Raw genomic sequence first — 26581 nt, 5'->3', positions numbered from 1 at the left:
CCCTGACTTTTGCCTCTCTTCCATCTGGCTATTCCTGAGTTGTATTCTTTTTTTTTTTTTTTTTTAATTAATTTATTTATTTTTATATTTATTTTTGGCTGTGTTGGGTCTTCGTTTCTGTGCGAGGGCTTTCTCTAGTTGCGGCGAGTGGGGGCCACTCTTCATCGCGGTGCGTGGGCCTCTCACTATCGCGGCCTCTCTTGTTGCAGAGCACAGGCTCCAGATGTGCAGGCTCAGTAGTTGTGGCTCACGGGCCTAGCTGCTCCGCAGCATGTGGGATCTTCCCAGAGCAGGGCTCGAACCCGTGTCCCCTGCATTGGCAGGCGGATTCTCAACCACTGCGCCACCAGGAAAGCCCAATATGTATTTATGGAATGAATGAATAAAGAGTCTTGCTTAACTTTCGTATAAGTCATCCAAAGTAAGTATTTTGATATTTTCCTCATAGATGAGGAAATTGAGGTCCAAAAATTAAGTAACCTGCAAGAGGTCACATAGCTACTTAGTCGCATATGTGGAGTGGGGAATTGAGGCAGGTGGAATCACTCCCCAGGCTCCTATGCTTCTTTGACCCAGTATCAAACTAATATTGAAGGAAGCTGATGATGCTGAGTGACAGGGTTATGGCAACATCAGCCGCTTTCCATGCCCTACGTCTATTCAATGTAGCATCCGGTGTATCAGCAGATAAGCATCACAGCAGTGGGCAAGTACCATTACTCAAGGCTGTGTAATCTCAGCTGCCTCTCTCTGCCAGCTGCACTCCCATTCATAGCTCACCTCCTTCTTGCCCCTACTCCAGATCGCAGACCTAAGAGAATCCTTGCTTCTCCAGTTCCTTGGAAGGGTTGGTCTCCTAAGTCATTTAGGCAGCTCTGACCCTGTGAACAGGAGCCTTAGAATCAGAGTGACGCTGTGGCTTCCTCCTCTGCAAATGTGGCACTGGACAGCTCTGGACAGCTCCCAGGCCTCCCTGGATCCTCAGCTGGGCCTCCCAGATCACTCAAGGGCCCCTGATGCAGTTTTATAATGCATGAACCTTCAAGTAAACGATTGTATCATCTGGCCTGGGTAGCTGGCCAGAGGAAGGCAGGGCTGTTTAAGCAGCTGAACCCCATTATGGAGCAAGGCCCTGCAGCTTGGTGCTGGTGAGCTGGCCTTAGCTCAGTGCCTCTTCAGTGGTTTCCTGTGTAGCTCCAGCTCCTCAAAGGCCTGAGGAAAGGAGAGAAGGTGGACTTGTTTTACTTGGTACCATAAGGATTCTCCACACAAGCCTTATCCTCCAGGGCTAATGTAAGCAACTGGCAACATGCCTAAGCTCTTCCTGCATGCCCTTCTCCACCTGTTAGCATCTGTCTCCAGTGACACAGGGGTTCTTTCTTTCTTTCTTTCTTTCTTTCTTTCTTTCTTTCTTTCTTTCTTTCTTTATTTATTTATGGCTGCGTTGGATCTTCGTTGCTGCGTGCGGGCTTTCTCTAGTTGCGGTGAGCAGGGGCTACTCTTCGTTGCGGAGCGCGGGCTTCTCATTGCAGTGCCGTCTCTTGTTGCGGAGCATGGGCTCTAAGCGCCCGGGCTTCAGTAGTTGTGGCTCGCAGGCTCTAGAGCACAGGCTCAGTAGTTGTGGCACACGGGCTTAGTTGCTCCGCGGCATGTGGGATCTTCCCGGACTAGGGCTCGAACCCGTGTCCCCTGCATTGGCAAGCGGATTCTTAACCACTGAGCCACCAGGGAAGTCCACAGGGGTTCTTTTAAGTCTATGCTTATCATAAAACAAAGAAGGATGGATAGGGTGTTTTTGGTTTTTTTAAAAAATAAATTTATTTATTTATTTATTTTTGGCTGCGTTGGGTCTTCGTTGTGGCATGCGGGCTTTTCGTTGTGGTGGGTTCTCTTGTTGCAGATCACGGGCTCTAGGCGCGCGGGCTTCAGTAGTTGTGGCTCGCGGGCTCTAGAGCGCAGGCTCAGTAGTTGTGGCGCACGGGCTTAGTTGCTCTGCGGCATGTGGGATCTTCCCGGACCGGGGCTCGAACCTGTGTCCCCTGCATTGGCAGGCGGATTCTTAACCACTGCTCCACTGGATAGGGTGTTTTTAAGAAGATTTTTTTTTTAAAAAAAGAACTAAAATATAGAAGGGCCCTGCTTTCATCTTCACTTGCCACTGCACCAAATCTATTCAATGTAGCATCCGGTGTATCAGCAGATAAGCATCACAGCAGTGGGCAAGTACCATTACTCAAGGCTGTGTAATCTCAGGCAAGTCACTTAACCTCACGTGCAAAATGGGGTTAGGAATCTTTCCTGTGTATGTAGAACGTGAGCTACTGGGAACAAGAATCATGCCCTCTTTCCTTTGGGCCCACCGCACCCAGTACATGGCTTAAACGTGTGCTAATAAGTAGATACACTTTGAGTTGGGTTAATGATTTCAGAGAGTTGTTATGAGAATCAGTTTGGACATTTGAGATAAAAGGGTTTCTGATACTCTAAATCACTAGACAAGTCTGAAGGGTTAGTGCTCTAGCCCATAGGACAGAAAGGTCCAACTTAACTAATTTATTTATCAACGTGTTTGGAACTCACAGCACTTTTCTTTGCAGAAATAATGAGCTAAGGTGATTAGGATCCATCCAGGCGAGCCAACCCACAAAGAGCCACATAATCTATGCTCTAGTTGAGGTATAGCCAACATCATATGATCGTGATGTTTCTCTTGGAAAGTATGTTCAGAGGTCTAACGTGGGACCATATTTCTTCTTACTGCTCACCTCTTTCTTTTATTCCATAAACACCTATTGAATTCCTCTTATGTGCCAGCTACTGTGTTAAATTCTGGTGGCATAACAGTGTAAGACAGGCATAATTTCTGTCCGCATGGAGTTTACAATCTAGATGAGAAATCAAACCTTGAACAAGTAATATTAAATGTGATAAGTGATATGAAGTAGTAATGGAGGCATCGAGTAGGTAAGATCTTACCTAGTTTGAAGGGTTTGAATCGAGCTCCTAGGGATGAGCAGAACCTAGTTAGACAGAATGAATTGGTCATGGAAGTCCAAAGTGGTGTAATGAGAGGGCTTGGGAGGACGGGAGGAGGCAGAGAGCATTAAGGGAATGAAATATGAGAGAAGACAGATGGGGGGACTTATGCTTCTGGCAATGACTAAGGAAAATAAGAAATAAGGGTGGATGATCCTGAGAGCCTTCAGAAGGATGGTGGACTCTTGGTTCTCTTGGAATTCCTTCTCCTATCAGGGAGGTTGTCTGGAGACAGCTGCTCCTTATCCTTGAGGCCAACAGGAGTGGGTAGTGGTGTCATGGCTTTACTTCATGTAGGGAGTGGCCTTGTGGAAGGTTAGATATAATCTGAGGAAGCTGGTAGGCAAGGGTTGGGGGCAGCCCTGGTGATGGAATCACTTCACATGAAGCAACACCAGGAGCTGGAACTTCTGAGTTTACATCACTGCTATTGGCTCAAGATTCCGGGAACAGATCCAACAACTGAGGTAGACAAAGATCTCAAGGTATAAAAACAGGCCATGACTTCTATTTAGTAGCTTCTACAACACTATGCTATTTTTACACATAATTGCACAGTAAGTATTTGTGAAATAAATGGAAGAGTTCATCTAATAATACCCAAGATACATGGATGTATCCTCATTTACATAATCTGGGAAGGAAGTTTATATTCATAAGCTTATTTTCATAAACTTCATTGCAGTTTAACTATAATATGGTACCTTTTTACCTGTAGTTTATATAATAAAACACAATACTAGAACCATAAGACATCAGGGAAAAGGAAGATTTAATTTCTTTCTTCTTTTTTTCTTAAATTAATTAATTTATTTTTATTTTTTTGGCTGTGTTGGATCTTAGTTGCAGCATGCCAGATCTTCTTTGAGGCATGCGGGATCTTTTGTTGCGGTGTGAGGGCTCTTCGTTGTGGCGTGCAGGTTTTCTCTTCTCTAGTTGTGGCATGCGGGCTCCAGAACGTGTGGGCTCTGTAGTTTGCCGCCCGTGGCCTCTCTAGTTGAGGTGTGTGGGCTCAGTAGTTGCGGCGTGCAGGCTTAGTTGCCCCGCAGCATGTGGGATCTTAGTTCCCCGACCAGGGATCGAACCCATGTCCCCTGCATTGGAAGGCTGATTCTTTACCACTGGACCACCAGGGAAGTCCCTAGTTTTTTTTTTTAATTTATTTATTTTATTTATTTATTTTTGGCTGTGTTGGGTCTTCATTGCTGCGCGCGGGCTTTCTCTAGTTGTGGTGAGCGGGGGCTACTCTTTGTTGCGGTGCGTGGGCTTCTCATTGCGGGGGCTTCTCTTGTTTTGGAGCATGGGCTCTAGGTGCATGGGCTTCAGTAGTTGTGTCACATGGGCTCAGTAGTTGTGGCTCACGGGCTTAGTTGCTCCGCGGCATGTGGGATCTTCCCGAAGCAGGGCTTGAACCCATGTCCCCTGCATTGGCAGGCGGATTCTTAACCACTGCGCCAGCAGGGAAGCCCCCTAATTTCTTTTTTTTAAAAGATAAAATGCTAATGTACAGCATGGGGAGTATAGTCAGTAATATTGTATTAACTATGTATGGTGACAAATGGTAACGACTTATTGTGGCGATCATGTCATAATGTATATAAATGTCGAATCACTATGTTGTGCCCCTGAAACTAATATAATATTGTATGGCAATTATACTTCAATTACAAAAAGATAAAATGTGAGATAATAACAAAGTAGGCATGTCAGATATTACTAAATTCTACAAGGCATTTACATTGCTTTTTTTAGTTGTCAAAAACGGTTTCAAGTTGTGTTTTGCTTTTAACTAAGTTTTTACGACACTAAAACTCTCTGTTTTGTGTCAGTGGAGACCTATTCCCATCCACCAAATATCAGGCGGCACTATGCACAGAGAACTTAAAACTTGACAGAGCTGTAAAGAAGAACGTTGCTCACGTAGACAGAATAGAAGCTGGACCGCGTATCTTAGTCTGCTGCTAACAGAGTTATAAGCAATGGGACTTTTATGACTCTGTCCTGCTCATCCATAAAATTAGATGAGTGCAAGCTGACAAAATCACAGAGCTTCTAGAGGCACAATACAACACACATCTCCATAAATAGTTGTTCAAACAAGATACTCTGAAAGACACAAGCCACGGTGACCTAGCTGTGTGACTCTCCCTCTGCTCCTTTTCCTGCTCTTCTTCCCAGACCTGCACGCAGAAATCCTCATGCCTCACCCCGACCTGGGCAGCCCTGGGAGATGGGCAGACTGAGTTCCTCAGGGTTCCCCTCCAGGAAAGGGAAGATTTGTCCAAAACTTTCCTTTTACTCAGTCCAGGCTACCTTATTAGCAAACCCAAAGGCCAGTGTTACAAATAATTTATTAATGCTACAGAAAGATAATATTGAGACTTCTTTTAAGAAGTAGGTTGTTTTAGTTCCTTCACTATCATTAACTAATGAATCTCTTTTTTAGACATATTAAGCTAATGTCTTCTTGGCTCTGTTTTCTACTAACATTAAAAAAAAAAAATCCACTGGTTTCTCTCTTGTGGTTTAGGTCTTTTAGAATTTGGGGGGAGGGGGGCTTGGAGCTATACAGAAAGCCTGTGCTGCACACTGCAGCGAGGTTGGGAAGCCTAGTTCCACCCACACCTGAGCCCAGAGCTCTGTTTAGCTTCTGAAATCACACAGAGAAAGGAGGTCCGAGGGACTTGGCACCAAGCCTGCTTGGGCTTCTGTAGCCACCTGAGGGAATGTTTGGCTCTCTATTCCCCCTCGAGGTTAAAGGCGAAGTTTATATCTGAATTGGGGAGGGGAGGCCTGGGGAGCTCCCTGCCGTGTCCATAGAGACGTCTCAGGAAGTCTTAACTTGTAAACAGCGTCAGAGCATCACATCATTTAAACGGATCACAATTCTAGGTTCAATCACTCCTAGGATTTTGGTGACACATCCTGACATCTGTCAGTTCTTCTGAACGTACTTATTATCCAATCAGCCAAGCCTTTGTTAAGCTCCGCTCTGCCTTGCTGAATGACTCGTAGTCAAAGCTATCTCGAGAGCCAATTTTGAGAGTAGAAACAGAAAGGAAGACCCTTCCTCAATCTTTATGCACAAACCTCATTGCACAAATGGAAAGAGAAACAATTATCCATTCACAATCTTTCCACTTTTATGTAATTTTATTATATATTCTTTTTTTAAAAATAAATTTATTTATTTATTTTTGGCTGTGTTGGGTCTTCGTTTCTGTGCGAGGGCTTTCTCTAGTTGTGGCAAGCGGGGGCCGCTCTTCATCGCGGTGCGCGGGCCTCTCACCATCGCGGCCTCTCTTGTTGCGGAGCACAGGCTCCAGACGTGCAGGCTCAGTAGTTGTGGCTCACGGGCCCAGTTGCTCCGCGGCATGTGGGATCTTCCCAGACCAGGGCTCGAACCCGTGTCCCCTGCATTGGCAGGCAGATTCTCAACCACTGTGCCACCAGGAAAGCCCTTATTATATATTCTTTTAATGGAAAGGAAGCTTCTACCTATTAGAGGGATAAATAGATTCTTCCCCTGGAATTGTCCCCCTCAAATAACACAATATGACTGTAATTGTTGATTTGTTTCAGATAACCCCTACTGATATGGGTTCTTTAAGACTGAGGAGAATGTTAGCCTTTTTATGTTCTCAAGATGAATCTACTGAGGTCTTCTTGGGAGACAGTGAAAAAGGAAAAGAAAAAAAAAAAAAAAAAGGCCAAAATGGAATGTGATTTTATCTCACTCCTGAATCAAATAGGAGTATAATTTCATTCCGGAATATCACATGTACCTTTCACCTAACTGGCACTACGTGAAGAGAACTCAGTGTCCTTGCCCGCTGCCGAAGACTGTCTCTGTTTCCAGGCTAGGTTATTTTGAGGGAGAATGCACTTTACAGCACTCTTAGAGCACTAGTATTATTCAGGGCTTCCACATCCTTAGTCTTGGAAGCAACTCACGTTTCCCTTCAGCTCTGGGCTTGTGTATCTGCCTTTGACTTAAGGAAGAATTTGTCAGTCTTTCTGAGCATTGCTCCATCTCCCTGGTCACTAACAAAGTAGGTAATAAAGTAATAGATTGTAGAAATGGTGCTGCTTATTTCAGGTGGGTATACATTGAACTCTAGTACGTAGCTGTGACTCTCCATCTACTCCTAGAGGAAGTTGACATGTCTGTTATGACCTATTGTAAGAGAGACTTTGAGGGCTTCAAGAAAGGAGAGTTACTTTTGGCTGGGCTCTTAGAAGATTTCATGGAGGAAGTGGCATTTGAGATGAGACTTAAGCAATGGCAACATTTGATGAGGAATTGCTGGGGGAAGGTCATAGGGGATGGAGAGAAGGACCAATGCATTGGGAACAGGAACAGGGAGTTGTGTTCGGAGGAGAGTGACAGTATGGTTGGATTCAGTAATATTTCTAAACCCCGGCTGCACATTAGAATTACGTGGGGGAATTTTTCTTCAAATATAGATGTGCTGGGCCCCACCTCAGATCAAATAAATTGGAATGTTTTGTAGAGGAGCTCAAACCTCAGTGTTTTTTTATAAAGTTCCCAAGATTATCCTAAGGTGCATATAGAGTTGAGAAACTCTGAGCTATGCAGAGCATACAGGCAGTCCTTGGAGATGTGCCCGAAGAGTAGGTGGGTTAGGAACAATTTCTTTTTTCTTTTTTTTTTTTTTTTTAAAGGAAAAAAAATTTTTTTAATTTTGGAAGAAATGACTTCAGATCTTACATATCTTATAAATACATAAATTGACAATAAGCAAACTTACTACAAACAACATAAATAAGTGTTCCTTATACTAGCACAAATACCTTTTTATACAATGCTAAAATTTTTTCAAAAATACAAAGAAAGGTAATAGGAATGTATAAATAGCGTGATATTTGAAATAAAACATACCCTTGGATTTCCTTTAGGTCTAACCATTTGCAGTGGCATAGGACTGAGCAGACAAGTGGTATAATTAAAGGAAAATCAGAATGCAATTAGATTTTCGTAAATTCATGTATCAGAACCACCCTCCACAGTAAATTAGTCTTAAGTATTAAGTCACTGGGATAAAGACCTGAATTGTACAGAACTACAGGTCACTTCTCTGAGTAAAGAAGTATCCAGCAACATAAGATGGTTAGTCAACCATCAGTGCTTAGAATGATAATATTTTTACTTATAATCTGAAAAAGTTGTATACAACAAAACACCCAAATTTATGACACTAAACTCCCCTAGATACTGGAATTTGGGAAAACTCTACAAGAACATCCCAGAAAGATATACAAGTGGGCAGAAAAATGACAGATGTTTAACAGTGGACACCCTGGTAACATGGCGGGGAGGGGGGGAATCCAATGTATTCATAAAGGACCACCAGGAAAAGTGTTAGAAACAAATCGAAATACATACTTTGAGCTAAAGTAGCCTCTGCTACTCAAGAAAAAGAAATGTTTCAAATCCATGCTGAAAAGATGGACCAAAATTTTAAGTTTAAGAGCATGTTTTGGGGGGGGGGGGTCTGGGGGGGGAGTAGTCACTAGTGGTTTATTAAAACATCATAAAAGAAATGAATAGAATTAAAATGGACATGGGCAAATTCCCAATATATATAGAAATAATAAAGGATCCCTAGAGCTTGTAAGTGGTAGTGTTAGAAGAAAAATCCTCAGTGCATTGCAAAGTTATGATAGTTTCTACCTATAAATAGTATGGCCTAAAAATCTAGATAGCTTTGATAAAAGTTTATAAAACCACAAAAGATGAATGCTGCAGTTTTTGAAGGTGGAATACTTCAGAGATATAATTAATCTTGGGGAAAAAAGGGTTCTGGAAAGTGAGAGCTGTTTTGTGTTACCACTGTGAGAGAGCATTAAACTGAATGAAAATCACTGCCATTTACCCTAACAGCCTTTTCTTTGCAAACAAAACTTAAATAAAACAGTTTCCTTGCCACCTCTTCCAGCAACATACTCCCTGTTCCTCCCCCTATTCCCAGAAATCGGCATTGTTTTACAGCTGCTTACATGAAACTAACTGCTGAGATGGGCCCATCCTGGACTCAGTGATCTCATATTTTCCTTCTCTTTAGAGAAGACTGCAAGACCAGCCAGTTAGTGGCTTTGGGTCAGCTCCAGAATGGACCTGGATATTCAGTTTATACTGTGATATGTCAGGAAAGATATGAATTACTAAGAGCAATTCAAAGTTAAAATCCTGACACCCTCCAAACTTTTGTAGGTGTTGGCTTTGCTGCTGAAAGCTTAGCCTTTTTTTGTTGTTGTTGTTGTGTACTATCTTTATTGTAATCTCCTACCCAATTATCCTAGTTTTTCTGTCGTTGTTAGTACATTTTTTTTAACATTTTTTTTTTTTTTTTTTTTATTCACACACACACACACTGTATTTTATTTTTACAAGACATAAATAGACTGACACCAAGCATTGTACATGGATGACCACAACAAAAGCAACAATGATTGCAATTACCAAACATGAAACACACTCATACTATGTCATAATATTGACATTCAGTCCAGTAATCCTCCACTGTAACAGCTCCTTTACTTTGCAGTGAAAATTGATTTGTATATTCTTTGCCTCTGAGTCCTTGTGGGATTTTTTTTTTTTTTTAAATTCAGACAGAAAGTCACAAAAATTATACTCATCCTCATCAGTTCACTCAGTCCCATGTAATTAATTTTTTTTTCATCTTGATCTTTTGTTAGCACTTTTATGAGTTCATCAGTTTTTCATTAGAGTTCTGAAAATGCTTATTCATTCAGTTCAGCAGTACAGTCAGTTACAGAAACCTGTACTTGTCAGAGTCTTTTCCATGAATTTCTTGAAGATGAAACCCTTTTATAGGAACATATTTGCAAAATCATCAGAGTATACCCAGAACTGTCTGTAAATGACAAAAGACTTAAAAATGACCACGGTTAAAGATTTGATGAAAGTTCATAATAATGCAGTTGACAAGAAAATTAGTTATTTCTGAGATATACATTTTAAAGTAATAACTAGGATTATTACTTATAACATTATACCAGAACATATAAGATTTTTAGAAATTTCATGTAATGTCTGAAACATTTATATTAACATATTTCCATACATATTTCCATACAAATACAAATATAAGATTTTTAGAAATTTCATGTAATGTCTGAAACATTTATATTAACATATTTCCATACATATTTCCATACAAATACAAATATAAGATTTTTAGAAATTTCATGTAATGTCTGAAACATTTATATTAACATATTTCCATACAAATAACCCAATGAAAGTTTAGTATTAGTTGTTTTGTTTGTTTTTTTATACTGCAGGTTCTTATTAGGCATCAGTTTCATACACATCAGTGTGTACATGTCAATCCCAATTGCCCAATCCAGCACACCACCATCCCCACCTCACCGCAGTTTTCCCCCCTTGGTGTCCATATGACCATTCTCTACATTTGTGTCTCAACTTCTGCCCTGCAAACTGGCTCATCTGTACCATTTTTCTAGGTTCCGCATACATGCATTAATATACGATATTTGTTTTTCTCTTTCTGACTTACTTCACTCTGTATGACAGTCTCTAGATCCATCCATGTCTCAACAAATGACTCAATTTCGTTCCTTTTTATGGCTGAGTAATATTCCATTGTATATATGTACCACAACTTCTTTATCCATTCATCTGTTGATGGGCATTTAGGTTGCTTCCATGACCTGGCTATTGTAAATAGTGCTGCAATGAACATTCGGGTGCATGTGTCTTTTTGAATTACGGTTTTCTCTGGGTATATGCCCAGTAGTGGGATTGCTGGGTCATATGGTAATTCTATTTTTAGTTTTTTAAGGAACCTCCATACTGTTCTCCATAGTGGCTGTATCAATTTACATTCCCACCAACAGTGCAAGAGGGTTCCCTTTTCTCCACACCCTCTCCAGCATTTGTTGTTTGTAGATTTTCTGATGATGCCCATTCTAACAGGAGTGAGGTGATACCTCATTGTAGTTTTGATTTGCATTTCTCTAATAATTAGTGATGTTGAGCATCTTTTCATGTGCTTCGTGGCCATCTGTATGTCTTCTTTGGAGAAATGTCTATTTAGGTCTTCTGCCCATTTTTGGATTGGGGTGTCTGTTTCTTTGATATTGAGCTGAATGAGCTGTTTATATATTTTGGAGATTAATCCTTTGTCCGTTGATTCATTTGCAAATATTTTCTCCCATTCTGAGGGTTGTCTTTTCGTCTTGTTTATGGTTTCCTTTGCTGTGCAAAAGCTTTGAAGTTTCATTAGGTCCCATTTGTTTATTTTTGTTTTTATTTCCATTACTCTAGGAGGTGGATCAAAAAAGATCTTGCTGTGATTTATGTCAAAGAGTGTTCTTCCTATGTTTTCCTCTAAGAGTTTTATAGTGTCCAGTCTTATATTTAGGTCTCTAATCCATTTTGAGTTTATTTTTGTGTATGGTGTTAGGGAGTATTCTAATTTCATTCTTTTACATGTAGCTGTCCAGTTTTCCCAGCACCACTTATTGAAGAGACTGTCTTTTCTCCATTGTATATCTTTGCCTCCTTTGTCATAGATTAGTTGACCATAGGTGCGTGGGTGAATCTCTGGGCTTTCTATCTTGTTCCATTGATCTATGTTTCTGTTTTTGTGCCAGTACCATACTGTCTTGATTACTGTAGCTTTGTAGTATAGTCTGAAGTCTGGGAGTCTGATTCCTCCAGCTCCATTTTTTCCCCTCAAGACTGCTTTGGCTATTCGGGGTCTTTTGTGTCTCCATACAAATTTTAAGATGATTTGTTCTAGCTCCGTAAAAAATGCCATTGGTAATTTGATAGGGATTGCATTGAATCTGTAGATTGCTTTGGGTAGTATACTCATTTTCACAATGTTGATTCTTCCAATCCAAGAACATGGTATATCTCTCCATCTGTTGGTATCATCTTTAATTTCTTTCATCAGTGTCTTATAGTTTTCTGCATACAGGTCTTTCGTCTCCCTAGGTAGGTTTATTCCTAGGTATTTTATTCTTTTTGTTGCAATGGTAAATGGGAGTGTTTCCATAATTTCTCTTTCAGATTTTTCATCATTAGTGTATAGGAATGCAAGAGATTTCTGTGCATTAATTTTGTATCCTGCAACTTTACCATATTCATTAATCAGCTCTAGCAGTTTTCTGGTGGCAGTTTTAGGATTCTCTATGTATAGTATCATGTCATCCGCAAACAGTGACAGTTTTACTTCTTCTTTTCCAATTTGTATTCCTTTTATTTCTTTTTCTTCTCTGATTGCCGTGGCTAGGACTTCCAGAACTATGTTGAATAATAGTGGTGAGAGTGGACATCCTTGTCTCGTTCCTGATCTTAGAGGAAATGCTTTCAGTTTTTCACCATTGAGAATGATGTTTGCTGTGGGTTTGTCATATATGGCCTTTATTATGTTGAGGTAGGTTCCCTCTATGCCCACTTTCTGGAGAGTTTTTATCAGAAATGGGTGTTGAATTTTGTCAAAAGCTTTTTCTGCATCTATTGAGATGATCATATGGTTTTTATTCTTCAATTTGTTCATATGGTGTATCACATTGATTGATTTGCGTATATTGAAGAATCCTTGCATCCCTGGGATAAATCCCACTTGATTGTGGTGTATGATCCTTTTAATGTGTTGCTGGATTCTGTTTGCTAGTATTTTGTTGAGGATTTTTGCATCTATATTCATCAGTGATATTGGTCTGTAATTTTCTTTTTTTGTAGTGTCTTTGTCTGGTTTTGGTATCAGGGTGATGGTGGCCTTATAGAATGAGTTTGGGAGTGTTCCTTCCTCTGCAATTTTTTGGAAGAGTTTGAGAAGGATGGGTGTTAGCTCTTCTCTAAATGTTTGATAGAATTCACCTGTGAAGCCATCTGGTCCTGGACTTTTGTTTGTTGGAAGATTTTTAATCACAGTTTCAATTTCATTACTTGTGATTGGTCTGTTCATATTTTCTGTTTCTTCCTGATTCAGTCTGGGAAGGTTATACCTTTCTAAGAATTTGTCCATTTCTTCCAGGTTGTCCATTTTATTGGCATAAAGTTGCTTGTAGTAGTCTCTTAGGATGCTTTGTATTTCTGTGGTGTCTGTTGTAACTTCTCCTTTTTCATTTCTGATTTTATTGATTTGAGTCCTCTCCCTCTTTTTCTTGATGAGTCTGGCTAATGGCTTATCAATTTTGTTTATCTTCTCAAAGAACCAACTTTTAGTTTTATTGATCTTTGCTATTGTTTTCTTTGTTTCTATTTCATTTATTTCTGCTCTGATCTTTATGATTTCTTTCCTTCTGCTAACTTTGGGTTTTGTTTGTTCTTCTTTCTCTAGTTTCTTTAGGTGTAAGGTTAGATTGTTTACTTGAGATTTTTCTTGTTTCTTTAGGTAGGCTTGTATAGCTATAAACTTCCCTCTTAGAACCGCTTTTGCTGCATCCCATAGGTTTTGGGTCGTCGTGTTTTCATTGTCATTTGTCTCTAGGTATTTTTTGATTTCCTCTTTGATTTCTTCAGTGATCTCTTGGTTATTTAGTAACGTATTGTTTAGCCTCCATGTGTTTGTCCTTTTTACGTTTTTTTCCCTGTAATTCATTTCTAATCTCATAGCGTTGTGGTCAGAAAAGATGCTTGATATGATTTCAATTTTCTTAAATTTACTGAGGCTTGATTTGTGACCCAAGATGTGATCTATCCTGGAGAATGTTCCGTGCGCACTTGAGAAGAACGTGTAATCTGCTGTTTTTGGATGGAATGTCCTATATATATCAATTAAATCTATCTGGTCTATTGTGTCATTTAAAGCTTCTGTTTCCTTATTTATTTTCATTTTGGATGATCTGTCCATTGGTGTAAGTGAGGTGTTAAAGTCCCCCACTATTATTGTGTTACTGTCGATTTCCTCTTTTATAGCTGTTAGCAGTTGCCTTATGTATTGAGGTGCTCCTATGTTGGGTGCATATATATTTATAATTGTTATATCTTCTTCTTGGATTGATCCCTGGATCATTATGTAGTGTCCTTCCTTGTCTCTTGTAACATTCTTTATTTTAAAGTCTATTTTATCTGATATGAGTATAGCTACTCCAGCTTTCTTTTGATTTCCATTTGCATGGAATATCTTTTTCCATCCCCTCACTTTCAGTCTGTATGTGTCCCTAGGTCTAAAGTGGGTCTCTTGTAGACAGCATATATATGGGTCTTGTTTTTGTATCCATTCAGCCAGTCTATGTCTTTTGGTTGGGGCATTTAATCCATTCATGTTTAAGGTAATTATCGATATGTATGTTCCTATGACCATTTTCTTAATTGTTTTGGGTTTGTCTTTGTAGGTCCTTTTCTTCTCTTGTGTTTCCCACTTAGAGAAGTTCCTTTAGCATTTGTTGTAGAGCTGGTTTGGTGGTGCTGAATTCTCTTAGCTTTTGCTTGTCTGCAAAGCTTTTGATTTCTCCATCAAATCTAAATGAGATCCTTGCCAGGTAGAGTAATCTTGGTTGTAGGTTCTTCCCTTTCATCACTTTAAGTATATCATGCCACTCCCTTCTGGCTTGCAGAGTTTCTGCTGAGAAATCAGCTGTTAACCTTATGGGAGTTCCCTTGTATGTTATTTGTCGTTTTTCCCTTGCTGCTTTCAATAATTTTTCTTTGTCTTTAATTTTTGCCACTTTGATTACTATGTGTCTCGGCGTGTTTCTCCTTGGGTTTATTCTGTATGGGACTCTCTGCGCTTCCTGGACTTGGGTGGCTATTTCCTTTCCCATGTTAGGGAAGTTTTCGACTATAATCTCTTCAAATATTTTCTCTGGTCCTTTCTCTCTCTCTTCTCCTTCTGGGACCCCTATAATGCGAATGTTGTTGCGTTTAATGTTGTCCCAGAGGTCTCTTAGGCTGTCTTCATTTCTTTTCATTCTTTTTTCTTTAGTCTGTTCTGCAGCAGTGAATTCCACCATTCTGTCTTCCAGGTCACTTATCCGTTCTTCTGCCTCAGTTATTCTGCTATTGATTCCTTCTAGTGTAGTTTTCATTTCAGTTATTGTATTGGTGATCTCTGTTTGTTTGTTCTTTAATTCTTCTAGGTCTTTGTTAATCATTTCTTGCATCTTCTCAATCTTTGCCTCCATTCTTATTCCGAGGTCCTGGATCATCTTCACTATCATTATTCTGAATTCTTTTTCTGGAAGGTTGCCTATCTCCACTTCATTTAGTTGTTTTTCTGGGGTTTTTTCTTGTTCCTTCATCTGGTGCATAGCCCTCTGCCTTTTCATCTTCTCTATCTTTCTGTAACTGTGGTTTTTGGTCCACAGGCTGCAGGATCGTAGTTTTTCTTGCTTCTGTTGTCTGCCCTCTGGTGGTTGAGGCTATCTAAGAGGCTTGATGGGAGGCTCTGGTGGTGGGTAGAGCTGACTGTTGCTGTGGCGGTCAGAGCTCAGTAAAACCTTAATCCACTTGACTGTTGATGGGTGGGGCTGGGTTCCCTCCCTGTTGCTGTGGCAGTCAGAGCTCAGTAAAACCTTAATCCACTTGACTGTTGATGGGTGGGGCTGGGTTCCCTCCCTGTTGGTTGTTTTGCCTGAGGCAACCCAACACTGGAGCCTACCGGTGCTCTTTGGTGGGGTCAATGGCAGACTCTGGGAGGGCTCACGCCAAGGAGAACTTCCCAGAGCCTCTGCTGCCAGTGTCCTTATCCCCACGGTGAAACAGAGCCACCACTCGCCTCTGCAGGAGACCCCCCAACACCAGCAGGTAGGTCCGGTTCAGTCTCCCCCAGGGTCACTGCTCCTTCCCCTGGGTCCTGATGCACACATTACTTTGTGTGTGCCCTCCAAGCGTGGGGTCTCTGTTTCCCCCAGTCCTGTCAAAGTCCTGCAATCAATTCCCTCTAGGCTTCAAAGTCTGATTCTCTAGGAATTCCTCCTCCCGTTGCCGGACCCCCAGGTTGGGAAGCCTGACGTGGGGCTCAGAACCTTCACTCCAGTGGGTGGAATTCTGTGGTATAAGTGTTCGCCAGTCTGTGAGTCACCCACCCAGCAGTTATGGGATTTGATTTTACTCTGATTGCGCCCCTCCTACCGTCTCACTGTGGCTTCTCCTCTGTCCTTGGACGCGGGGTATCCTCCTTGGTGAAGTCCAGGGTCTTCCTGTCAATGATTGTCCAGCAGCCAGTGGTGATTCTGGTGCTCTCGCAAGAGGGAGTGAGAGCACGTCCTTCTACTCCGCCATCTTGGTTAATCTCCTAACCCAATTTCTTTTTTTTAATGTTTTTTAAAGGCATATAGCTTATTACTTTTCCCACCATAATAGTATGTAATAAAAGGACATATTTTAGGGCTTCCCTGGTGGCACAGTGGTTAAGAATCCGCCTGCCAATGCAGGAGACACGGGTTCGAGCCCTGGCCCGGGAAGATCCCACATGCCGTGGAGCAATTAAGCCCATGTGCCACAACTACTGAGCCTGCACTCTAGAGCCCACGAGCCACAACTACTGAGCCCGCGTGCCACAACTACTGAAGCCCGTGTGCCTAGAGCCCGTGCTCCACAACAGGAGAGGCCACTGCAGTGAGAAGCCCGCGCACTGCAAGGAAGAGTAGCCCCCGCTCGCCGCAACTAGAGAAAGCCCGCATGCAGCAACGAAGACCCAACACAGCCAAAAATAAATAAATAAATAAATAAATTAAAAAAAAAAAAAAGGACATATTTTATATGTAAAAAGTATAAAAGAAATCTCTAAAATTTTGTTTGGGACAAATAAAAATATCTTATTAAAGATGTACCATGTGCCAGGTGGTTTGTTTTGAGAATATTGCAAAAGCATTGAAATCATGAGAGAAGTTCTGGGCTGTCAGAAATCTACAGTTTTGAGAACTTACTGCTTTGGTGAGGTAATGAGAACATACGCACATACATTTAAAGGCTGTGGGTTTGGAAGAATGAGAATATTTTAAAAGGGGGAGGCGTGTGGATTTTGAAGTCAGTTGTGAATTCAGATCACAGCTTTGCCACTTACTAGCTGTTGTAGACTAGTTATGCATCCCCCTTGAGCCTCATGTTCTCAACCTTAAACCCACAGGTTTGCTCTGATATTTGAGTGAAGCATCTGTAGAGTACCTGGTGAGGTACCTCACCTAGCAGGAAAAAGATAATTTTTATAGAGTGTACATATTTATTAAATTGAGTAAACCTCATTCCTGAATTTACACCAAATTTTGTTCTTCTAGTAGGAGGCATGTGCAGTAATAGGTAGGTAGAAGCTGACACTGCAGAGTCATGTATCCTGCCCTGAGTTGGGCAAATTGAGACTCTATGTGCCACAAATTCATCAGATGCTTTCACTCAAGATCAACAATAGAAAAAAAAAAAAAAAAGTGGAATCTTCCGTCAGTACTTTGCAGGGACACAGCCTTGAACAAAAGCAGCAGATAAATGTATTTATGCATGCTTTCTTTGACTATGCTACTCATAAATCTCCTCCTGACTCTCAGTTTTCTGTGTCTATAATGATATTACAGAACTTTCGTGATACTTCTCAGGTCAGTTTCAAGCTACTTTGAAGGCTCATCTTAAAAATATCTAGTTTCACTATATCCTTCAGTCCATGAAAATAGTATCCCTTCTTATTGTATAAAACTAGAGAATGTTTCCAGAATGAACAAAGATAAGGGGAGGAGGGCTTAGGAGATAGATCTTCAAGGGCACCAGAGGACTAGGATGTTTACTCTTATCTGAGCCAGTTATTAATCAACTCATAAGATTTGAGGCAGTAGCATAGTTTTTAGATTACCAGTTCCTCTTGATTCAAAGTCATTAAGACCTTTTGTGAAACAACATCTGAAAATTTGATTCACGTATGTGTTCTAGCAACATATGGTCTGACCTCTTGGGCCACTAGGAAGATAGTCTATCATGCTATCTGGAATCTTCCTGAGACAAAATAGCCTTTATTTTCACACCTTGAGTCATGAAGTGCATTTGTTCTTATTTCATTGAAAGAATTAAGAATTCAGCTTGGTAATATTGAAAGTAACAAATTGAGACCTCAACCCAGAACTGAGGGTGAATAGACTCATATGAGATGACGCCACCTATTGGACAAAATGGTGTACTCCTACTCCTTTTACCCATTATTAATGAATGAAATAAAGTAGCAGCAGCTTCACTAAGACATTGTGAAAGTCAGCTGGAGAAAAAATATTTCAGATGATTACTTGATCATCACAGATGGAAAAAAAAAGAAATTAGAAAACTTATTTTATCTTTTATAGGGCAACCACTAAGGGAATTTCTTATTGCATTTTGTGTTTTAAAAAATGTAGTAATTCCTGAAAGAGCAGATCTACATTCACTACTTATCAAAGTATTTCACAAATATTTGTCGATTTGATTGTGTCTGCACAGAATGTCAAGATTTTTTTTTTTTTGGCTGCGCTGTGCAGCTTTTGGGATCTTAGTTACCCAACCAGGGATCAAACCCGTGCCCCCTGCAGTGGAAGCACGGCATCCTAACCCCCGGACCACCAGGGAGTTCCCAGAATGTGAAGATATTTAACTAACTATCTGGAATTTAGATGGGGGAAATGAATGACCTTATATAGAGTAGTATAGAAAAAACTAGTTTCTGAGAATAAATATGCTCATTACAAATTGGAAATCAAAAGACTTGAGTATTAGCTGACTATTATTAGGTTTTAATTAATTAGTTCCTATCCTACGTTGTTTTGATTTGTGTTTGGTTTATTTTACAAATCAAGTAGTTTTTCTATGCCTCAGTTTCTTCACTTGCAAAATGAAGGTATGTTAATACTCAGAAAAGTTTTACTAGATGCATGATTATGTGCTCAGCACATTGATAGATATACACTGGAAACACAGAGTCCCTGATATCAGAGAACACACTCTTAAGAGGAAATACGGAAAGAAATCATGTTACTATGAGGCAATATGAGCAATATACCCCAGCACATAGAAGTATCAAGGAATGGTAGCCAGCTGAGCCCCAGAAGCAAGTGGAGTTGTGGTCAAGGAGAGCTTCCTGGAGAAGGCAAACCCTCAAGTAAAGCTTAAAGGATGAGTGAGAAATAAGGAGGGTGGAGGCTGAGAGGGCACCTCAAGCCGAGACTACCAATGGATTTGTAAGGTGATATTATATATAGGTGGGGCATTTGACAAAGCCAGGGCTCTTGGGGCTCTTAAGGGAATCTGAATCCTACTAAGTGTACAGAGCAGGATCCCAGAGGAACTCTAATCTTGCAAAGTGGGGTGGTAGGAGAAGCCCCAGAAGCGTCCCAGCAGGCCTGCCATGGGCCATCTGGAAACTTGGTTTCCCTTTTGCTGGTTGACAGCTGACGCTTTAGTTCCAGCCTTCCAGGGAACAAACACATTGCTTGGGTTTAATGTCGGGCTGGCATGACCTCTTCAATGGAGTACAGTTTTACTATATTTATCATGTAAATCATGAAGAATACCATATGGACTCATTAAACTTGAGACCAAATGAAGTGGTTAGTGCTGCCGAGTCACCTTCTAACCCAGAGGTGCTGTGAACGGAACACTGACTTCCAGAAATAAAATTCCAGAATCTTTTGTGGTTCTATCTATATTTTAATAATCAACATCTGCCTTTTGCTTCAAAGTTTTGTTTTTGCCTTGGTGGTGGTTGTAGGTTTTTGTTTTTGTTTGTTTTGTTTTGTTTGGTGGCCCACAGTAAAAATTACTATGACAAAATCATTACTTATTAAAAGTAGGTATTTGAATTGCAAGAAAATGGTTTATTTTTATATTTATTATAATTCCTTACCTGTTTGTTTCTGGCTTCAGACGAACCAGTTTCCCCTTAAACTTTAAATGGCCTATAAAGACTTGGTGAAGTCCTTAAATGAATACAACTTTTGTCTTCACAGATACAGGCTAGTTCCAAAGGTTTATTTTCCTGAGCAAATTCATGATGTTATACGTGCCACAAAGTACTTCCTGCAGCCAGAAGTCTTGCACAAGTATTCAGTTGACCCAGGCAGAATCGGCGTTTCTGGTGACAGTGCTGGTGGGAATTTGGCGGCTGCCCTGGGCCAACAGGTAACAGAGAGCCCTGAGGTGCTGGTGGAAGGAGAGCATGTGATAATGTTCAGCAGACCAACAGATCGTCCACTAGGCATGGCAAAGGCCTAGCTGGGTGGGCTGGTCACTTGGGGGCCAAGTAATTCAGATGACTGCACTTGGAAAGCTCTCAGAGATCTTTTGAAGTAGGAAGAGGGGTCATTGAAAGAATTGTAATCTCTGAGTCCTTGGAAGGGCCCCGATTACAATTAAGGTGAGTAATGTGAGAGGAGGGCTAACATTTTAGAGGGCTCCCTTACTCCTCAGGTATATGCATGGAAATTATCTTCTGCTCCTTTTCCATGTTGGACTTACAAAACAAGATAATTTTGCTTAAATTCCAATTGCTAAGATTGTTTCCTTAAACTTTGAGCCAAATTAAAAAATTTAAAAGTGTCTCCCAAAGGTTTTTTTTTTTTTAATATAAAAGAAAGAGTTAAATGGTTCATCCGCTTTAAATGTTACAATACAAGTTAGTCTGAGCTTTAGCTGGTTAAATTCTTTGAAAACTGTCTAGCTGTAGTAGCATCCCCAATTTTGGGCAGCTGTGTAGACTCAAAGATAAGTACATTTTCTTCCTTTTCTGGGTTAAATAATTTAAGAATAGCATCTCTGTCTTCTTACCTCCAAATTTCTTTTGGCATTCTCAAATAGCATCTGCCTTTTCATTTGTGGCATGTCCTGATTTCTTCTCTTTTGCTATAAATAAAGAACTTTGTTCTCCACTTGGCATTGGTGGGTTTGCTATCCACACGTCCAAAGCGGTAAGAAGAAAGTCCTGGTACAGTGGGGAGAGCATCATGGGCTTTAAAACCGGACACAACCAGGATGGAATCCAGGCCCCCCTGTGAGAGCTGTGGGGCTTTGGCAAGTCCTCTCACCTCTCTGAGTCTCAGGAAAATGAGGCTCATTCCATCTGATTGCAGGGCTATTGCCAGGATTTAGTGATATGAGGTATATACAGTTCTTGGCACACATTAATAATACTATTAACTGATCATTTCCTCCTGCTTTTACAGAGCAGTTACATCTTCCCTCGGGATGGGGTTCTAAAGTGCGATGTGAAACAAAATTGTATGCCTAACGTTACCCTGAAGATTGTTTAGCTGCTTGTGAAACACAGTGACCTAGTTAGCTGCCTTTTAGATGTTATACAAAAAATACATCATTTTAGTCACTAGAATCACACAATGAGGCAATATATTTGCCTTTTGGGGAGGCCAGGGGGAATGGAGATTTGCAGGGTGGGGGGATTCATTCACATTCCATCTCAACTGTACTCTAAGGCACATGCTCATTAAGTAGAATGGAGGGTGCACTGCCAACACGATTTAAATTCTCACCCTCTCACCAGCCATGGGGACTAACGGCTCATGAGAGGAGACACCCTGAGGTCCTATTAAAACACTTTGGAGTCCCATCACCTGTTCATTTAGCTTTTCCTAGTCGTCTACTCTGGAAGAGTCAGACTAGTTTTTTCTCCCTAGTAAGCCATTGCCTTTTGGGGCCTTTCAGGGAATACAGAACTAAATAAGATTCACACATTATCCATCCATAATACCCAGCCCCGTGAGAATTATGCCAAAGGATAGATATAAGTAAAGTGTTGATTGGGGTTTAAGGACCTAAGGGGTCATGTACCTTTGAAGTGTTCACTCAGAACTATGAGTTGCAAACATCACACCTTTCTCAGTAAATATCCAGCAGCTTGAAGGGTGGTGGTAGTGGTGGCGATGGGGAAGTATTTATTTTTTAAACTACATTCCTTAATACCATGCCTGGTAGAAATGTAACACTTATACCCCTTTGACTGAGTCAAGGTAAAGCACTGGGCTACTTTAAAGGGTATGGTTTCTGTAAAAGAAGCCATTCAAAATGAAATAATGTGTTCGCTTTTTCTTCTCCAGTTTAATCAAGATGCCAACCTAAAAAACAAGCTCAAGGTGCAAGCTTTAATTTATCCAGTTCTTCAAGCTTTAGATTTTAACACGCCCTCTTATCAGCAAAATGTGAACACCCCCATCCTGCCCCGTTATGTCATGGTGAAGTACTGGGTGGATTACTTCAACGGCAACTATGACTTTGTCCAGGCAATGATAGTTAACAATCACACTTCACTCGATGTGGGAGAGGCTGCTGCCCTCAGGGCCCATCTAAACTGGACATCCCTCTTGCCCGCATCCATCACAAAGAACTACAAGCCTGTCATGCAGACCACCGGCAACACCAGGATTGTCCAGGAGATCCCTCAGCTGCTGGATGCCCGCTCAGCCCCACTCATCGCAGACCAGGAAGTCCTGCAGCACCTCCCAAAGACCTATATTCTAACCTGTGAGCACGATGTCCTAAGAGACGATGGAATCATGTATGCAAAGCGTTTGGAGAGTGCAGGTGTGGAGGTGACCCTTGATCACTTTGAGGATGGCTTCCACGGATGCATGATTTTCACCAGCTGGCCTACCAACTTCTCAGTGGGAATTCGAACTAGGAATAGTTACATCAAGTGGCTGGATCAAAACCTGTAAAGGAGTGAAATTTCTAAAAGGCTTGAGCCCCTCTTGATCTCCTGCACCTGCTTTGGAAAGACATTCACTCTTTAGTTGACTAATTTCCCCTCGTTACTTGAGTTATGGAATCTCTATTCCCTGCAGACTTTATGTTAATTTAATTTTAAAAAATGCTTTTGAGTAACATAAGTGCAAAAACATCTGAATCTGGTTCTCTAAGTGAGCCAGTCTCTCTGTTCTTGTTTTAACCAAATTACTACTAACACCCACAGCTGCAGAAAGCAGGGCTAGGAGCTGGAAATAGCTTTGGGTCTTGCCTCCAGTCAAGAAGTTCTTTTTAGAAGAAATTCTACCAGCTGTGGATGACCTTTAATGAGTAAAAAGAAAATGTGGGCTCTTCAGCTTGCTAGAGTTTACTTTGAGTTAAGAGTAGTGTTAAATGTGTTCACTTCAAGGTCAGTGCTGGCTACCAAGTGCCTTCTGTTCTCTGTGGATGGATGGCTTTGTTTCCTGTGGGAATTTTGGCAGAGCTGTTCTAGCAAGGACAAGTTTCTCAAATGACTTTCCTCCTTTAGAGTGTTAATTTTATGTGATAGCTATCTCTAAGTCCAGTTGGATTATGATAATACTTGAAAGTTACTTTCTACCACTATTATTAGAAACTATGAGGTTGCATGCACTGGATATCTGTACATCGTTAAGTTTTTTGGTTATGCCATCTCCCTGCGGGAGATCTTTTGGGAGCAAATTAATTTAGATTTAGAATAAATTTTCCTTTACAGAACAAGTAAAAACAGACAAATGAACCAACCTATTGTTTTCATAATGAATACTTCTCACATAAATTACCAAGAGTGGTGTGTATATATTTGGCATAGTCAGAAAAGAAGATACATTTAATATTAAGATAATGAAAAATAGCTTTAGAGGGTCTAGTTTATTCTTGAAAACTCAACTTTTTCACTTACATGGCTTTAAAATGGGGCTATTTTGGTATATATAATGTACTGTATTGTTTATTTTTTAAGTTATTTAATGTTAATATATATAGCTAGACAAGATTTTTCAGAATAAAGTCAGTAATGAATATTAAAAATAATGATTTTTAAAAAAACTACCTTAGGGTTTAAAAAAAACAACTTTAGAATTATATCCACATGTAATTTTATGGAAAGAGGTAAAATAGCTATTAATATTACTATATATAAGGCCTAAATATTTTGATGTTTATATGCATATACAAATCACAATAATTAGAAACTGACTACACCTAGTAAAGTCATCTAAGTTTATAGTTCAATAGCTTAGACAAGACACACATTGGTCACTTCTGCTCTCTGTGGTCGGAGGAACTACTTCATACTCTTCTGGGTGACACCCTTCATTATCGCCTTCCAGGTAGGTCTAAAGTTACAATAGACCAGGCTTAATTTCATGTGAAGCCTTCACTGCCTGTGGGACATCTTTGGCATAGAAAGAAACTCCCAATTCTGACTTGACTTGTGTACCTTCGCCCTCCCTCCTGCCACTCTTCCTACTGCTGCAATCTGTGCTACTTTCAGAGACTGCAGAGAGCGGCCACACAGCCAAGTCATGATCCAATAAATTTATCAGTGGAAAGAAAGTAGAGCCTTTTCACTCATTTGAAAGATGGGTATTTCCTACTTAGGAGGATGAAATAACAAGTGAAAATCTGCATGTTTATTTTTCATTTATTATTTAAGTCAGGAGCATTTTATGTACAAGACAGAAGTAAATGCAACAGTGAGTGTCTGTGTGCCTGTGTATGTATAAAAATAATCATACAAATTAACATGCTAATGGACTCAGGCAAGTCACTTACCATCTCCGGGCCTGTTTTCCCTCTCCTCTAAAGTCAGAGAATTGAATTACTTAATCTATGAGGTGTCTTCCAACTATAAATTCCAACCATTTTGTCAGACTGGAAAACTGTATTGGCCTCTTCTTCAACAGTGTTTTTTTGTGTGTGTGTGTTTGTTTCTATAGGTCATTATTCCATATACACAGACAGGTACATGATCAATTTTTTCCCCTAAAAACATGGGATTTTAGTTCTTACTCTATGACAGCTGCCCTCCTCATTTAATACTATTCTTTTTGATGCCATTTGAAGGAACCAATGTTTTGACCTTATTTTGAGGTTACCCACCTCTAGGAAAGCAAAGAAAATATAATACATGCACAGAATTCCTTAAAGTGACATTTCCCGCCCCCCCCAGAATTGTGAGCCAAATCTTGTACTAACTACAGACAATGAATGATTCTAGGTCTCCAAAGGGCTCTCTCAGGTGAAAAGAGGGAGTGAAAGAAAAAAGGGGTCAAGCACTGTTTCTGATGAAGCATCTAAGTTTCATTAAAGCTTTTATTGGGAATTCCCTGGTGGCCCAGTGTTTAGGACCCAGCGTTTTCACTGCTGTGGCCTGGGTTCTATCCCTGGTCAGGGAACTAAGATCCCACATGCCACGCAGCATGGCCAAAAATAAATAAATTAATAAATAAACAAAGCTTTTATATATAAAAGAAAGTGACTTGTACTATATCCCACCTCAGACCTTTCTTGAAGGTCTTCCTTGAAATTTTCCTTGGTATAATAATTGGGAATCATGATACACAAAAACCACTAGATACAAGAGAGGCTAAACCAACCAAAAATCTGAGTGCTAAGAATTCCTTTGGGAAGCATACAGAGTTTATATTGAAGATATTTTGGCTTGGAATCAGTTTATTTTGTTTTAATTTTTGTTCTTATAAAAAATGTTTATGCTCTGCAGATTGATTTTTTTTAAGTGTTATGGCTTTGTTTTGTTTTCCTATTTTAAGAAAAAATGGATAGTCTTTTTATAATATCGTTGTTGTTTGTGAAATGTGACCATAAATATATGATGAAAAAATCTTGAAGTGCTACAAAATATAGTGAAGTATAAATTAGTTACTGTTTTATCATTGATTTGTGAAGAAGTTAAGACTGTTGTATATCTTGGTGGATATAATATTTTATGCATGACCTTTTCACCTTTGACTTTTTGCTTATTTCTCACTGCAAAGGGCAAGGCAGATTTTATGAAGGATTTTGGTAGCCAGTCTATTTTGTAAGATGAAAATCCACTGTGGAGGTAGGAAAGTATAAATCTGTTTTGATTCATGTTTGTAAATAAAATGTCTCCATCTGGAAATGTGCCTCTTTCACTTCCCCTCATCTCATTTTCTGGTTCCCACCTCTCTTTTTCTTGGTATCCTAGATCCCTAGCCACAATTCAGCCCAAATCTTCTGCCCCCTGGAGTCCTCCAGCTGCCTTTCAATTACTGAGAGGGACTCAGTGGCCTCTCTGATGACATCCATTTCATGTCTGGATACAGTATGTGCTGCTCGTACTGGAAACCCGCCTTGGACTGGCTAGAATATTCATAAAAGCTAGGCAGGCCATGAGACAATTTGGGGACTTTCCATACACATATTAGGAAGGGTTGATCACAGTGCAAATGAATTTGGATTTGACTAGTTCGGGCAAAGAAGTATTGATACCACTGAAGGCAAGTTTTCACATTGACTCTGTCATTACAAGCAAAGCTAATAATTTCACGCTTGAGTTCATTATACTTAGTTCACTTCAATATCATAGGAATTTGCAAAACTTTTTTTTTCAAAGTAAATTGTTTGTGTTGGTTCTAAATGGTCACATATGTGTGGGTAAATTAGATTTTCCTATTCAATTAGAGTTATTTTCATCTTCTCCAACAAAACCTCTGGTGCGTGGCTATATTTTGCTGAAGGGATCCACTAATGGTTGCAACAATTCTCCTTTAGGGCATTTAAAATGTATTCTATGTGTTTTAATATTGTTTTTTCTTGTGATTTTCATTCTTGTTTGATCCCCCATTTAAAAAAAAAAAATAACATCTC

At 40.2% G+C, this 26581-nt stretch overlaps 1 protein-coding gene across 1 annotated transcript in view; it reads left to right on the top strand.

The window, feature by feature from the left end:
• Positions 1–22840, top strand: part of NCEH1 (neutral cholesterol ester hydrolase 1) — a 71879-nt gene extending 49039 nt beyond the window's left edge. Inside the window, exons 4-5 of the mRNA XM_036851449.1 lie at positions 19960–20131; positions 22060–22840. Coding sequence (XP_036707344.1) covers positions 19960–20131; positions 22060–22677 — 790 coding nt within the window. The 3' untranslated portion in view covers positions 22678–22840. The remainder of the gene's footprint in view (positions 1–19959; positions 20132–22059) is intronic.
• The last annotated feature ends 3741 nt before the right edge of the window (positions 22841–26581 follow it).

This window comes from Balaenoptera musculus, chromosome 4 (genome assembly GCF_009873245.2).
Source record: "Balaenoptera musculus isolate JJ_BM4_2016_0621 chromosome 4, mBalMus1.pri.v3, whole genome shotgun sequence".
In the NCBI taxonomy this organism is placed as follows: domain Eukaryota; kingdom Metazoa; phylum Chordata; class Mammalia; order Artiodactyla; family Balaenopteridae; genus Balaenoptera; species Balaenoptera musculus.
The sequence above is the reverse complement of the archived record's forward strand: the minus strand, read 5'-3'. Positions and strand labels throughout refer to the sequence as shown.